Raw genomic sequence first — 14,437 nt, forward strand, 5'->3', positions numbered from 1 at the left:
ACAGAAATGCTAGTGATTTTTGCACATTGATTTTATAACCTGTCACATTACTGAGCTCATTTGTAAGTTCTAGAAGCTTTATTGTAAGTTTCTAAGGGCTTTCTATATATAGGATCATGCCATCTGCAAATAGTGAAATTTTTACTTCTTCCTTTCCAGTTTGGGTATCTTTTATCTTTTTCTTGCCCAAGTTCTCAAGCAAGTACTTCTAACACAGTGTTAAATATGAGTGGTGACAGTGGGCATCTTGTCTTGTTCCAGATCTTAGAGGCAAAACTTTCAGGATTTCATCATCGTATATTAAGTTAGCTGTGGGTTTTTCATATGTACCCTCTATCATGTTAAGGAAGTTTCCTTCTATTCCAATCTTTTGAAAAAAATTTTTATCAGTTAAGGATGCTGTATTTTGTTGAATGTTTTTTCTGCGTCTATAGAGATGGTCATGTGATTTTTTTTCTTTTGATCTGTTTTTGTAGGGTTTTACATTGATTGATTTTCTTATGTTGAGCCATCCTTACATATCAGGGATGAAACCCACTTGATCATGGGTATAATTTGTTTGATATGTTGTTAAATACAATTAGCGAGTATTTTGTTGAGAATTTTAGCCTCTAGTTTCATTAGATTGTTCTATAGTTTTCCTTTCATGTGGCATCTTTGTTTGGCTTTGGTATTGTGAGATGTTGGCATTGTAAAATGAGTTAGGCAATGTTCCCTCCACTTCTATTTTCTGGAAGAGTTTAAGCAGGATTGTCATTAGTTCTTACTGGACTGTTTGGTAGAGTTCACCTGTGAAGCCATCTGGTCATGGGGTCTTCTTATTTGGAAGGTTTTTGATGACCAAATCTACCTCATTACTTGTGATTGGTCTGTTGAGTTCATAAATTTCTTCTTTCATCAGTGTAGGCTGCTTGTGTGTTTATAGGAATTTGTCCATTTCTTCTAAAGTATCCATCTTGTTGGCATACAGTTTTTCAAAGTATCCTCTTAAAGATACTCTTTATATCTGTGGGGTCATTGGTGATATCCCCTTCCTTGTACTTATTTTATGTATTTGCATCTTTTTTTTTTTCTTGGTTAGTCTAGCTAAGGGATTTTCAATTTTATTAATCTTCTCAAAGAACCAGCTTCTGGTTTTGTTTGTTTTTCTCTAATGCTTTCTTATTTTCAATTTCATTTAGTTCAGCTCTAATCTTTGTTATTTTCTTCTTTCTATTTGCTTTTGGGTTAGTTTGTTGTTCTTTTTCTAACTCCTCCAGGTATACAGTTAGGTCTTTGATTTTAGTTCTTTCCTTTTTTTAATGTAGGTGTTTATGGCTATGAATTTCTATCGCAGCACTGTTTTTGCTGCATCCAATAGGTTTTGATACATTGTCTGGTCATTTTCATTCATTTCAAGGTAGTTTACTGACTCTTTTTTATAATTTCCTCCTTGACCCACTGATTGTCTTACAAGTGTCTTGTTTAACTTCCATATTTTGTGTCTAATCTACTTCTTTGCCCCTTACTGATTTCCAGCTTCATTCCTTTGTGGTCAGAGAAATTGCTTTGTATATTTCAATCTTACTGAATTTATTGAGATTGTTCTGTGGCCTAGCGTGTGGTCTATCCTGGAGAATGATCTCTGTGTGCTCAAGAAGAATGTATACCCTGCTGTATTTGGGTGTTGGGTGTGATGTCTAGTTAAGTCTATTAGGTCCAGATCCTCTAATGTATCAGTAAACATCTCTATTTCTTTACTGAACATCAGTCGAGATGTTCTAATGGCAATAGTGGTGTATTAAAGTCCCCCACTATAATTGTAGAGGCATCTATTTCTGCACTTACTTTTTCCAATGTTTACCTCATGTATTTTGAGGCACCCTGGGTAAAGCATAAATGTTTATGACTGCACTTTCTTCTTGATAGAGAAATATACAGTGAAATACATAGTGTCCTTTTTTGGTCTCTTACAATAGTTTTGCATTTAAAGACTATTTTGTCTGATAAGATTGTTTTCCAGCCATTCACCTTCACCCTACTTGTGTCCCTGGGTCTAAGGTGAGCTTCTTTTTTTTTTTTTTTTTTTTAAAGATTTATTTATTTATTTAATTTCCCCCCCTCCCCTGGTTGTCTGTTCTTGGTGTCTATTTGTTGCGTCTTGTTTCTTTGTCTGCTTTTGTTTCTTTGTCCGCTTCTGTTGCCATTCAGCGGCACGGGAAGTGTGGGCGGCGCCATTCCTGGGCAGGCTGCACTTTCTTTTCACACTGGGCGGCTCTCCTCACGGGTGCACTCCTTGCGCGTGAGGGCTCCCCTACGCGGGGGACACCCTTGCGTGGCACGGCACTCCTTGCGCGCATCAGCACTGCGCATGGCCAGCTCCACACGGGTCAAGGAGGCCCGGGGTTTGAACCACGGACCTCCCATATGGTAGACGGACGCCCTAACCACTGGGCCAAAGTCCGTTTCCCAGGTGAGTTTCTTATAGACAGCATAGAGGTGGGTCATATTTCCTTATCCATTCTGCCAATCTGTCTCTCTTGATTGGCGAGTTTAATAGTAACATTCAAAGTTATTACTGCCAAGGAATTACATTAGCCTTATTTTCTTTAGTTTTATGTAGCCAAATGCTGTGTTTATTTCTCTTTTTCTCTTTTTGGTTATTCTTACCAATAATTTTCTTTCCTACACTCTCCTCCAACCCTCTCTCTTCTGTTTTTTTCCTTTCAACCTGCAGAACTCCCTTTAGTATTTCTTGAAGGGGAGGATCCTTCTTGAAAAACTCTCTTAATTTCTGTTTATCTTTGATTATTTTGTACTCTCCCTCATTTCTGAGTGCCACCTTTGCTGGATACAGAATTCTTGGCTAACAGTTTTTCTTTAACACCGTAACTATGTCATATCACTGCCTTCTTGCCTCCATAATTTCAGATGCGAAATCAGTACTTAATCTTATTGAGCTTCCCTTGTATGTGATGGATCTCTTTTCTCTTGCTGCTTTCAGCATTCTCTTTATCTTGAACATTGGACACTTTGCCAAGTATATGTTTTAGGGTAGGTCTGGTAGGATTTGTACTGTTTGTGGTATACTGTGCTTCCTGGACATGTATGTTCATGTCCCTCAATAGGGTTGTGAAATATTCAGCCGTTATTTTCTCCAACACACCTTCTGTCCCCTTTTCCTTCTCTTCTCCATCTGGGATGTCTATAATGCATACATTTGTGCATTTTGTGTTGTCATTCAAATCTCTAAGTCCCTGATGAATTTGTCTATTTTTTATCTCTCTGTTCTGCTATCTATCTGATTTCAGATGTACTGTCTTCAACCTCACTGTTTATTTCCTCTGCCTTTTCAAATCTGCTTTTATGTGCTTCCAGTGTATTTTTGATTTCTTGCCTTGGACCATTCATTACCATCAGATTCATTATTTTATTTTATTTTTTTAAAGATTTATTTTTATTTATTTAATTCCCCTCCCCTCCCCTGGTTGTCTGTTTTCTGTGTCTTTTTGCTACATCTTGTTTCTTTGTCCACTTCTGTTGTCGTCAGCGGCACGGGAAGTGTGGGCCGTGCCATTCCTCGGCAGGCTGCTCCCTCCTTCGCGCTGGGCGGCTCTCCTTATGGGTGCACTCCTTGCGCGTGGGGCTCCCCTACGCGGGGGACACCCCTGTGTGGCACGGCACTCCTTGCGCGCATCAGCACTGCGCATGGCCAGCTCCACACGGGTCAAGGAGGCCAGGGGCTTGAACCACGGGCCTCCCATGTGGTAGACGGACGCCCTAACCACTGGGCCAAAGTCCGTTTCCCTCATTATTTTTTATGTATGTTTACAATGTCTTCAGTATGTTCTCCGAGTGTCTTCTTAATATCCTTTATCTTTTCCTCTACTTCATTAAGTTGATTCATGTTATTTGTTTGAACATCCTTGATTAGTTATTTCACATTCTGCATCTCCTCCTGTTTTTTTAGTTTGTTCCTTAGACTGGGCCATGTCTTCCCTTTTCTTAGTATGGCTTGTAATTTTTTGTTGGTGCTAGGCATCTGTTTACCTTGATGGGCTTATTTGGTTAGTTAGCTTCTCTTTCTACTCTAGGGTTTCATTTTGTTGTTTCTTTGTATGTGGTAAAATTATTTTTTGATACTTGGTTCTTCTTATTCTATGTCCTTGCAGTTGTTTGTGTCCCCTGCCCGCTGTTTGTAACCACAGGGGTGAGCATCTCATGGTTTTCCCTTGGGCTCTTTGTCTCTTTGTCCTGCTCCCTCCTGGATGATGTCTTGCAGACTGCTGCTCTGTGGATTCCCTAAACAGCTCACTTGGGTAAGTTTTTGGCCCTTCTCTCTAGTTTTTTGCAAAAGAACTGAGCATTGCCTATGTACATAAATGACATTTTCCCAGAAGTTGTTGGGGTTTACCATCCTAAATATACAACTATTATATTTGGTTTGAGAACAACTTAACTTCAGTAACATACACATACACTTTTCTTATACCTCTCCACACCACCTTTTTTTATTATATATTTTTAGGATGTATGTCCAAAACCATAGATTTATCATTACGTTTTATGCATTTGCATTTCAGCATCTGTAGGAAATAAGAAGTGGAGTTATATACCAAATAAACACTACAACAATACTGGCATTTGTAATTATCCAAATGATTACTTTTATCACAGGTCTTTATTTCTTTTTGCTACTTTCAACTACTGTCTATTGTCATTTCCTTTCAGTATGAAGAACTCCCTTCTTGCATGGCCCCCCAAAGTTGAGCTTTCTTGGATTGCCCAAAAAAAATCTGTCCTTTAATTGTCACTCACATCCCTCAGGAAGTGTAGTGTCTTTAAGTCTCTTCCACCACAGCTTTTTCTGGGATAGGTTGAAACAGTGGCTGCCCTCACAGCTGGGCAGAAGCGATACACAATTGCTAATCAAAAGCCATGGTCAATGATTGGCCTTGCCCACCCCTGGTCTTGTGGAAGATTTTTATGTCCCTTTCTGTCCTTAGTGAGCAAGTCAGTGGCTGAGTACCATGATGGCCTGCTGGGGTGCCAGTAGCCACTACATGGAAAGAAAAATTTACTGTTCTTTACTGTAATTATCAGTCTCTTCCTCCTGCATCTCTGGATACTGTACAGTGTTCTTCTGTCCACCAGAGTTTCAAAATAGTTGTTTCAGGTAGTTACTGCCTGTGTAATAGTTGTTTTGGTAGAAAGACTGAATTCTAGAGCTCCCTACTTCATCATCTTCATACAATCTTCCCCCTTTCATTTTTAAAATGTTGTTTATTTGTGTCAGTCTAGGTAAAGGTTTGTCAATTTCATTGATCTTATCCAAGAACCAACTTATTTTTTAAAAATTCTCTCTATTGTTTTTATTCTTATTTCAATTGTCTCCACTCATATTTATTATTTCCTTCCTTTGGACACTTTAGTTTAGTTTGCTCTTCTGTTTCTAGGCCTTTCAGTTGTGAGGTTATATCTCTGATTTTAGATTTTTCTTCTTTTTTAATTTAAACATTTAGAGTTCTAAATTTCCCTCTCGGCACTGCCTTTGCTGCATCCTTTAAGTTTGGGTGTGTTATGTTTTCATTTTCATTTGCTTCAAGATATTTTTAAATTTCCCTTTTGATTTCTTATTTGACCCATTGATTAAGAGTATATAGTTTAATTTCTATGTATTTTTTCAATTTTCTAGTTTTACCTCTGTTACTGATTTCTAGGTTAATTGTATTGTGGTCAGAAAAGATACATTGTATGATTTCAGTACTACCCCCCACTGAGATGGCCCCCCTCATCTGTCTGCTCATCTGCCCGTTGTCTCTGCTTGTTGTCTGTTCATCTTCTCTAGGACGCACCAGGAACCAAACCTGGGACCTTCCATATGGAGGCAGGCACCTAACTGCTTGAGCCACATCCTCTTCCAATTTGAATGTTTTTGAATTTTTGAGTCTTGCTTGTTTTGGGACCTAACATATGGTCTATATTGGGGAACAATCTATGTGTGCTAGAAAAGAATGTGTATTCTGCTGATATTGGATGAAGACTTCTATATCTTTCTGTGTCCCTCTATGGCACAATCAGTGAAAATAGTGGACAGAATGTGCTGCTCCTTATACTTTGCTTCTATTAGTGAGTATGTGCTAGTGCCAGATTATTATGGTAGATACTCTTGGGGCACACAATGGGCCAGTAATAAATGTGGTGCTTAACCTTGAAGAGGGCCTGAATTTTGTTTGTGGAAGGGGGCATTGGAAAGGTGATTTTTTGTAAACTGGTGAAAGGAGGATTTACTAAAATAGGGTGGAAAATTGTGGCACCATATGATGATGAGTGTGGCTTATAACACAGGTAGTGAACGGAGGTAGCTAGATATTTGAGGTGTTGTTTGTGCATGTTTTGTGCATTCCCATGCAGCTCACTTTAGCTGCATGTAGTTTTCTGTATTTGTTTAGTGTTTCTTTCAATGAAATAATGCATAAATTAAGGAGAAATTCCCATTCTGCTCAATTGTTTCCTAATATATTAATCACATTGAACAAAATTGCAAGCAAACATCATAGAACTAGCTGTATTATTTATCTTTCATGACAGTATAAGCAAGGAATTACATGTACTAGGTATAACACTATTCTTAAAATTTAAGACATGTATAAAAATAATGATACATATTAAGTAAAATATATTTTGAGAATTTGTTTTCATTCTTCCCATGAAATCAGAATAGACTAGCTTGCAGTGGGATTGGAAACTGACAATTGTGGTGGTTGCCTACAAAGGGTTACCGGGGTTAGATCACATTGAGAATGATACCATCGGAGTAGTTTAAGAATTCACAAAGTCTGTCTTTCTCTTGAGTACTATAGTGAGCCATTAAAACCCTTAATTTGCCCATTGCTTTTCTATATTCAAATTTATTTTTATGATTTTTAGACAAGTGCTTTTGTATTCTGCATGTTAGAGAGATACTTGTATTAGTTTTCTATGGTTATTGTAATATGCTACCACAAATTTAGTAGCTTAAGAGACCATAAATTTATTGTCTTACACTTCTGTAGTTCAAAAGTCTTGTGCAAGTTTTCCTGGGCTAAAATCAAGGTGTCATCTGGGCTGCGTTCCTTTATGGAGGGTCTAGAGGAGAACCTATTTTCTTGCCTTTTCCTGCTTCCAGAGGCTTCTGCCATTCTTTCACTCATGGTCCCCTTCTGTTTTCAAAGCTAGCAATGGCTGGTGGAGTCTTTCTTACAATGCATTACTCTGACACTCTTCTGCCTCCCTTTTCCACATTTAAGGATCCTTGTGATTACATTGGGCTGACTCAGATAATCCTAGATAGTTTCTCCTTTTTTTGCTCAGATGATTAGCAACTTTAATTCCACCAGCTACTTTAATTCCTTTTTGCCATCTGTTTTAGTTTCCTAGGCAGCTCAAAGAAAATACCATGAAATGGGTTTGGTTAAACAATGGGAATTTATTCACTCATGGTTCTGAGGCTGGAAAAAAGTCCAAATCAATGTATCATCAAGGCAATGCTTTCTTCCCAAAGACCAGCTGCTAGAGATTCTTGGCTCCTTTGTTACATGGCAAGGCACATGATGGCATCTGCTGGTCTCTCCCTTCTCTTTTGGGTTTAGTTGATTTGAACTTCTTGCTTCCACGGCTTTTTCTCTTTTGGAAATTCATTCTCATAGAGAATTCCAGTAATAGGATTAAGACCCATCCTGACACAGGTGGGTCAGTCACACCTTAACTGAAGTACTGTCGTCCAAAGGTCTTACTTAAAATGGTCTTATATTCATTGGAATAGATTAAATTTACGAACATGTTTTTCTGGGTGATTGCAGCTTCAAACCACCATATCATGTAACCTAACATATTCACAGGTTCCAAAGATTAGTACATGGATATCTTTGGGAGACCATTATTCTACTTCCCACAATTCTACTCTTTAATTTAAAGTGCACCCTTTATATAACCTCTAACTTCATCTACTGAGATACAATTTTGTGCTAAGCACTCTGCTATGCTCCATTTGAAGTGCTTTCCCCCTACCATTTACCAAGTCTCTTTTAAAAAAGCATTTCTTTACTTGTATTCAGCACCTCACACACCATCTCATCTTTTTAGAAATCTCTGCCTGTCCTTGTTTCTTTCTTTCTCCTGAGTCTTTAACTTCTTTTACTAGCTCATTCCCGTCAGTATTTAAAAATGCTCAAGTCTCTTACATCTTATCTATTAAAAAAAACAAACAAACCTCCTCTAGCACTAGTCTCCATCACACAGCCAGACAACTTGAAAGCATCTCCACTTAGCACCCAGTCACTGCTTAATCCCCTGCCATCTGGTCTTACTGTTATATCCTGCATGGCTAGCACTAAGCCTGACCTCGGCTATGTGTTCACTGAATATTTGTAAATGAGTAACCAAATTTCTGTCCCATCACCGAAGTCTATTAAGTCTCTGGTGATAGTCTCGCCTTTGTGAGGATTGCTCTGTGTTTGTGTATGTGTGTGTGTGCTCATGTGTGTGCCTCAAATGACTTACATTTATAGTTGAGGGTGCCTATCACGGATCACAAAGCCAAATATACCTTTTTTCAGTATTGTTTTATTCTGTTTGGGATGACATGTGTCACTAAACAATTTACCTGTTTTTTCTTACATATATTTAGCATTTCATGCTTTTCATATGCTTCTGCATATAACATTTTACTTAATTTTCATCAACACTTTTGTGAAATAGGTAGGGCAGGGAGGTGTTTCTCTTTTGGAGATTAGGTTCCTGATGTCCAGAACAATGAAGGTATTTTCCCAATTATATACAAAGTTAATGATACTTGTGGGATTAGCACCCAGGATTCCCAGCTCCTTGACTTGAGTTCTTTTGCTGTTGCATGCTGATTACAGTAACAGATTCAAGAGCAAAGAAAGTATAGAAACTTGTCAATAGGAGTAGTAATCTGGATAGGCATAAGTTCCTTGGCTTGTTTAATGGTGTTTTTAAACTTATATTCCATGTGACAGTGAGCATTTTTTGACACATTCCCTACTGAATTCTACTTATATAATTTGGCAGGAACATCAAAGAATGAATAATGTACTGGATAAGCTGAGGAAACAAGACAGTAGAAGGTTGTTTCCTGCTGGTATTAAGCTACAGATCTTAGGTACACTACTTAAAATTTGTGGTTTGGCCTAGAAATGAAGTAGCAATTTTTGTTTTTAAACTCAGTACCACTCTGTGTTCTACTTCTGAGTGACATTTTAAGGGATCTCTGCAGGAGGCATACCTAATGAGAACATGTGAAAGGATTCTTGTTCTTAAGTGTTCTTTTCTGTGTTTTGAAAGGAGAGTGGGAGGGTGAGGGATTAAGTGAAGTGTTAGACAACTGATTTGAGTTACTGGGAGTTTCCTACTTACCATCATTAATATAATATTTTAAATTCATTAAGGTGACATATAAGTCCACAAAGTAAGAAAACTTCTCCATTTTGAATCTTTGCTTAAATTTGACCAACTAGATGCCTTGCCTTGGGTGAGGTCTAGTTTTTCTCCCATCTTAGCCCAACTTCCCAATCTAGTTGCTATGTTGTGCTTTCATTCCTTCATCTTATTATGCTCTCCATACCTGGTTGCTCTCCACAGTCCTCCAATTCTGGACAGGTTTCCCTTCCTCTTTCCTGAAACCTTCCATGCTTTGGCTTCTGGGTTATTTGGCTTATATAGGCCACTATCAGTAAGACCAAGGGAAACAATCCTGGTTGTCCTTTTAGGGAGTACAGGCCACAGGAGGTTCATGCTGTGAAGCCGTGAATTGAGATGTCTGGAGACAAATGTGCCTATGTTCACATCATAGCTCCTGTTGGTTAGCTGTGTCATCCTGAACAGATTCTTAACCTCTTCAGCATTGATTTCCTTATTTGTATAAATGAAGATAATAGTATCTTCTTAAGGTGGTTACCAGAATCAAGTGAGTTAACCATGATAAAGCACACAATACAATTTAGCTGAAATTGATGAGGATCAGTAAATTTTTACTGAATAAGAATAAGAAATTATTCTTGCTGTTATTATTCTTGAAAAAAAAAAGACTGGATGCAGTTAGGAATTTACCAATTGATTGTATAACCCTGGGAAAATTGCTTTATCCTTCTGGACCTTGTTTTTTTCATCTGTAAAATGAAGGTGCTGGTAAGGGATATGGTTCTGTGGATGAGTCAGAGCTGATAGAAACCCTGTTCAGGCCTGATAATATGAATGAGAGTTCCAAGTGCTTCTTTTTTTTTTTTAAAGATACATAGATCATACAAAATGTTACCTTAAAATACATAAGAGGATCCCATATACTCCCACTCCCCCCACCCCCTACTCCTCCCACATCACCAAGTTCTTTCATCTCAGTGTGGCACACTCATTGCATTTGGTGAATACATTTTGGAGCACTGGTACACAGCATGGATTATAGTTTACATTGTAGTTTGTACTCTTTCCCAGTCCATTCAGTGGGTTATGGCAGGATATATGATGCCCTGCATCTGACCCTGCAGTATCATTCAGGACAACTCCAAGTCCTGAAAATGTCCCCATATCATACCTCTCCTTCCCTCTCCCTGCCCTCAGCAACTTCTGTGGTTGCTATCTCCACATCAATGATGCAGTTTATTCCATTGCTAGTCACAATAATTCTATAGTAGAATATCAGTAAATCCAGTCTAATCCATATTTTATTCCTTCATCCTGAGGACCCTGGGATGGTGATGCCCATTCTGCCTCTAACTCAAGAGGAGGCATAGGTCCCACATGGCTGATGGATGCGATTCTCCTGTTTGCAGTTGTAGATTCTCTCAGTTCCCTGGTGGGGACCAAGTGCTGCTTTTTTTTTTTTTTTTTAGCAGAATTGCAATATGATCTAACTTGTTTTATTTATTTTTTAAAGATTTATTTTATTTAATCTCTCCCCTCTCCCCCACACACTCCGTTGTCTGTGTCCATTCTCTGTGTGTTCTTCTGTGTCCACTTGCATTCTTGTTAGGCAGCATTGGGAATCTGTTTCTTTTTGTTGTGTCATCTTGCTGCGTCAGCTCTCCATTTGTGTGGCGCCACTCCTGGGTGGGCTGCATTTTTTGTGCAGAACAGCTTTCCTTGAGAGGCACACTTCTTGCACGTGGGGCACCCCTACACGGGGGACACCCCTGCATGGCACAGCACTCCTTGCACATGGCAGTACCCATGGGCCAGCTCACCACACGGACCAGGAGGCCCTAGGTAATGAACCCTGGACCTCATATATGGCAGGCAGACACTCTATCAGTTTGAGCCATGTCCACTTCCCGCCAAGTGCTGCTTTTTTTTTTTTTTAAAAGATTTATTTATTTATTTCTCTCCCCTCCCCCCCTACCCCCCACCCTAGTTGTCTGTTCTCTGTGTCTATTTGCTGCATCTTCTTTGTCCGCTTCTGTTGTCAGCGGCACGGGAATCTGTTTCTTTTTGTTGCGTCACCATCTTGTGTCAGCTCTCCGTGTGTGCGGCACCATTCCTGAGCAGGCTGCACTTTCTTTCGCGCTGGGCGGCTCTCCTTACAGGGCGCATTCCTTGTGGCAGGGCACTCCTTGCACACATCAGCACTGCGCATGGGCCAGCTGCACACGAGTCAAGGAGGCCTGGGGTTTGAACCACGGACCTCCCATGTGGTAGACAGACGCCCTAACCACTGGGCCAAGTCCGCCGCCAAGTGCTTCTTAATCCTCTCAGTCATTTTTTTGCAACTCCTCCTGGAACCCAAGAAACCTCTCCATGCTTTATGATCACCCAACCTTTCCTCCACTCATCATATAAAACCTGTCCAGATGTCTTATTCTCCTAGGTGCTTCAAGATGAGCAGCTCAGTTAGCTCACTTTGCAAATCCATGCAAAGGTGTCATAAATAACCAATAATGATACTTACTTTAATGGTTTCATGTGTTACTTTTTCTAGTTAGTGATTCTTTAAAAAATCAGGATATTTATGGTGAGGTGTCTTTTTAATCTGTGTTTCTCAAATTTTCTACCAAAGTCAGGGATTTAGGGAGAATGTCACTAGTTGACTCCCAAACTCCAGCTTCAGTCATGAAATGTCTTTGAATTATTCTATTTCATTTTAAAATTCATTTAGAGTTTATATTCTCTTTTACAATGTAGTCATTTTTTAAAATATTAAAATGTTTTAAATTACATATTCTAAATTACCTAGTTCCCCATTTGCTTAAACTTCAAGTAAAATTGATACTTCAAGATGTATGCTATGGTTATCTGGTGACTTTGAGTTCTCCAGAATCCTAATTTAGAACAGCAGGACTTACTGGTACCTTGGCAAGTTTGGAAGGGAGACAATTTTGGCTGTGATCAAATCACCTCAGGAAGTTAACTGTGTAAGGCTGAAGAGAATTTTCAGTTGCCATGAGTTGAAAACTGAAACAATCACCATTGATCCAATACCTTTGGAAAAGGTTAGTGGAACAGCCCTTTCCCTTTAGGATGTGTATGCAAATTTTAATGTTTTAAAGCTTCCCAAAATTACAATAATGTAAATTTTATACCTTTAGGATATGTGAAAATTTAGACTTGCAAAAACTAACTTTCTTTACTCTAAGAGCAGGGATTTTCTAATATTCTGATTTCTTCTGATCTTTTCTTGCAATGGCAGGATGGCATGGTAAAAGGATAGGTAGGAGATATAAAACAAGTTAGTAGTATGGCTTATCATGAATCATTTCTCCAAGTTTTACTTTATAATAAAATGATTTAAGGAGGTGATCTTTAAGATTACTTATAATTTTCTGATTTCCATGTTCTCTCACATGAGATGAGATTTATGGTTAGATGTCCTCCCTAGTAGCCAGTAGTGTCCTCTGTACCCCTTGTTACATTTGTAATCACTTATTTGTAATCCATATTTTCTATAAAACTGTTACGTACCACTGGGTTCTTTTTCTCACAACCATGTGCAACTGCCTTCTATACTTCTTGGCACATAGTATTTATTAATTTCTGCATTCATTCCACACATGTCTAACTAGTAAGATTTAGGAACTGAGTTTTAAACTTTATTCAATTTTAATGATTTTAAATTGCCACATGTGTCTAGAGACCACTCTATTGGGCAATGCATTCCTGGAGAATTAAAGAGATGGAGACATGATAAACAAGTAGAATAACTAATTGGACAAGATAATTTCAGACAGTGATTAGAGCTGAGAAGAAATAAAACCGTGCAATGAAATAGTAGCTAGGGGAATATTTAGGTAGGGTGATTCTAGGTGAATTAATTATCAGTAAATACAGAATAAATGAATGATCAAGACCAATTATTTTTTAAACTTTGTTACTGAGTACTTTAGCTTAGGAACCCTTGTTTGGAAATCTAGAGATTTCCTATATTGGAAAACAAGCCCCCAAGTAAACCCTCACATTTCTGCCATTTTATTAACTCCAAACATTTTTTCCTAGCCCTGAATTGTCATCTCCGATTCCTGTTGGAGATACCTCAGCAATGGGAGGTATGCTTTTATGCCTTTTACTCACTTCATTTTAAATTATTTATGGCTTAAGACAAACTTGCAAACAAGCAAACACAGTTTTCATCTCATATTTTTAAAATACTTCAAGAGTATTAAGAAAAAGTAATTCCTCTCTTTCAACTACATATATTTTAACATCCTATTTTGGGTACTTAAAAACTTACTGTAAATCTAATACAAATATAGATAAGTGGTTAAAATAAGTGTACAACCTAATGAATTATTTTAAGACAAACTACTCTCCATGACCAAGGGTAGAACCTTTCTAGTTCCACCAGACACTGTGTACATGTCTCTTTCCTAAAACAATATCTTCCTGTGGCCCTAGGAGTACCACTCTCTTCATGTATGTAATAGTTATGTTTATAACTTTTTAATAGTGTTATCACCAACCATGTGTGCATTCCTATATAGAATAGCTTAGTGTTGTATGTTTTTAAGTTTCTCTTTCTTTTAACTCTATAGGTTTCTCTTCCATTTCTTGTTTTTCTCCTTGCTGTGTGCTTGTCAAAGAAGACTTGTCATTTGTCTTATCAAGTTTTCCAGAGTAAAGATTTTTCTGATTGCAGTCCTGTGGTATATTTTAATATTTTCCTTTGACCACTATATTCCTTGTAAATTGGTAGTTCCTTTCCTAATAAAAAACCTAGTTGTAGATTTTCTGAAAAATTTTGCAGAAAGCCAGAGTTCCCATATAAACTGCCCCCCTCCAACAGTTTTCAGTATTATTAACATTTTGCTTTAGTGTGGTACTTTTGTTACAATTGATAAACAATATTATTATAATTATGTTATTAATATAGTCCATAATTTACATTAGAACTCACTCTTTGTGTTGTAATGTTCTATGGTTTTTTAAAAAAAATTTATTCCAGTAACATATATACAACTTAAAACTTCTTATT

The 14,437-nt window shown here is 38.0% G+C and overlaps 1 protein-coding gene across 1 annotated transcript in view; it reads left to right on the plus strand.

Moving 5' to 3' along the window:
• The window catches only part of IMPG2 (interphotoreceptor matrix proteoglycan 2), a 90,974-nt gene that overhangs the window by 31,876 nt on the left and 44,661 nt on the right, over window positions 1-14,437 (plus strand). Inside the window, exon 5 of the mRNA XM_071214860.1 lies at window positions 13,462-13,511. Coding sequence (XP_071070961.1) covers window positions 13,462-13,511 — 50 coding nt within the window. The remainder of the gene's footprint in view (window positions 1-13,461; window positions 13,512-14,437) is intronic.

Source organism: Dasypus novemcinctus, chromosome 4, assembly GCF_030445035.2.
Source record: "Dasypus novemcinctus isolate mDasNov1 chromosome 4, mDasNov1.1.hap2, whole genome shotgun sequence".
NCBI classification, from domain to species: Eukaryota; Metazoa; Chordata; class Mammalia; order Cingulata; family Dasypodidae; genus Dasypus; species Dasypus novemcinctus.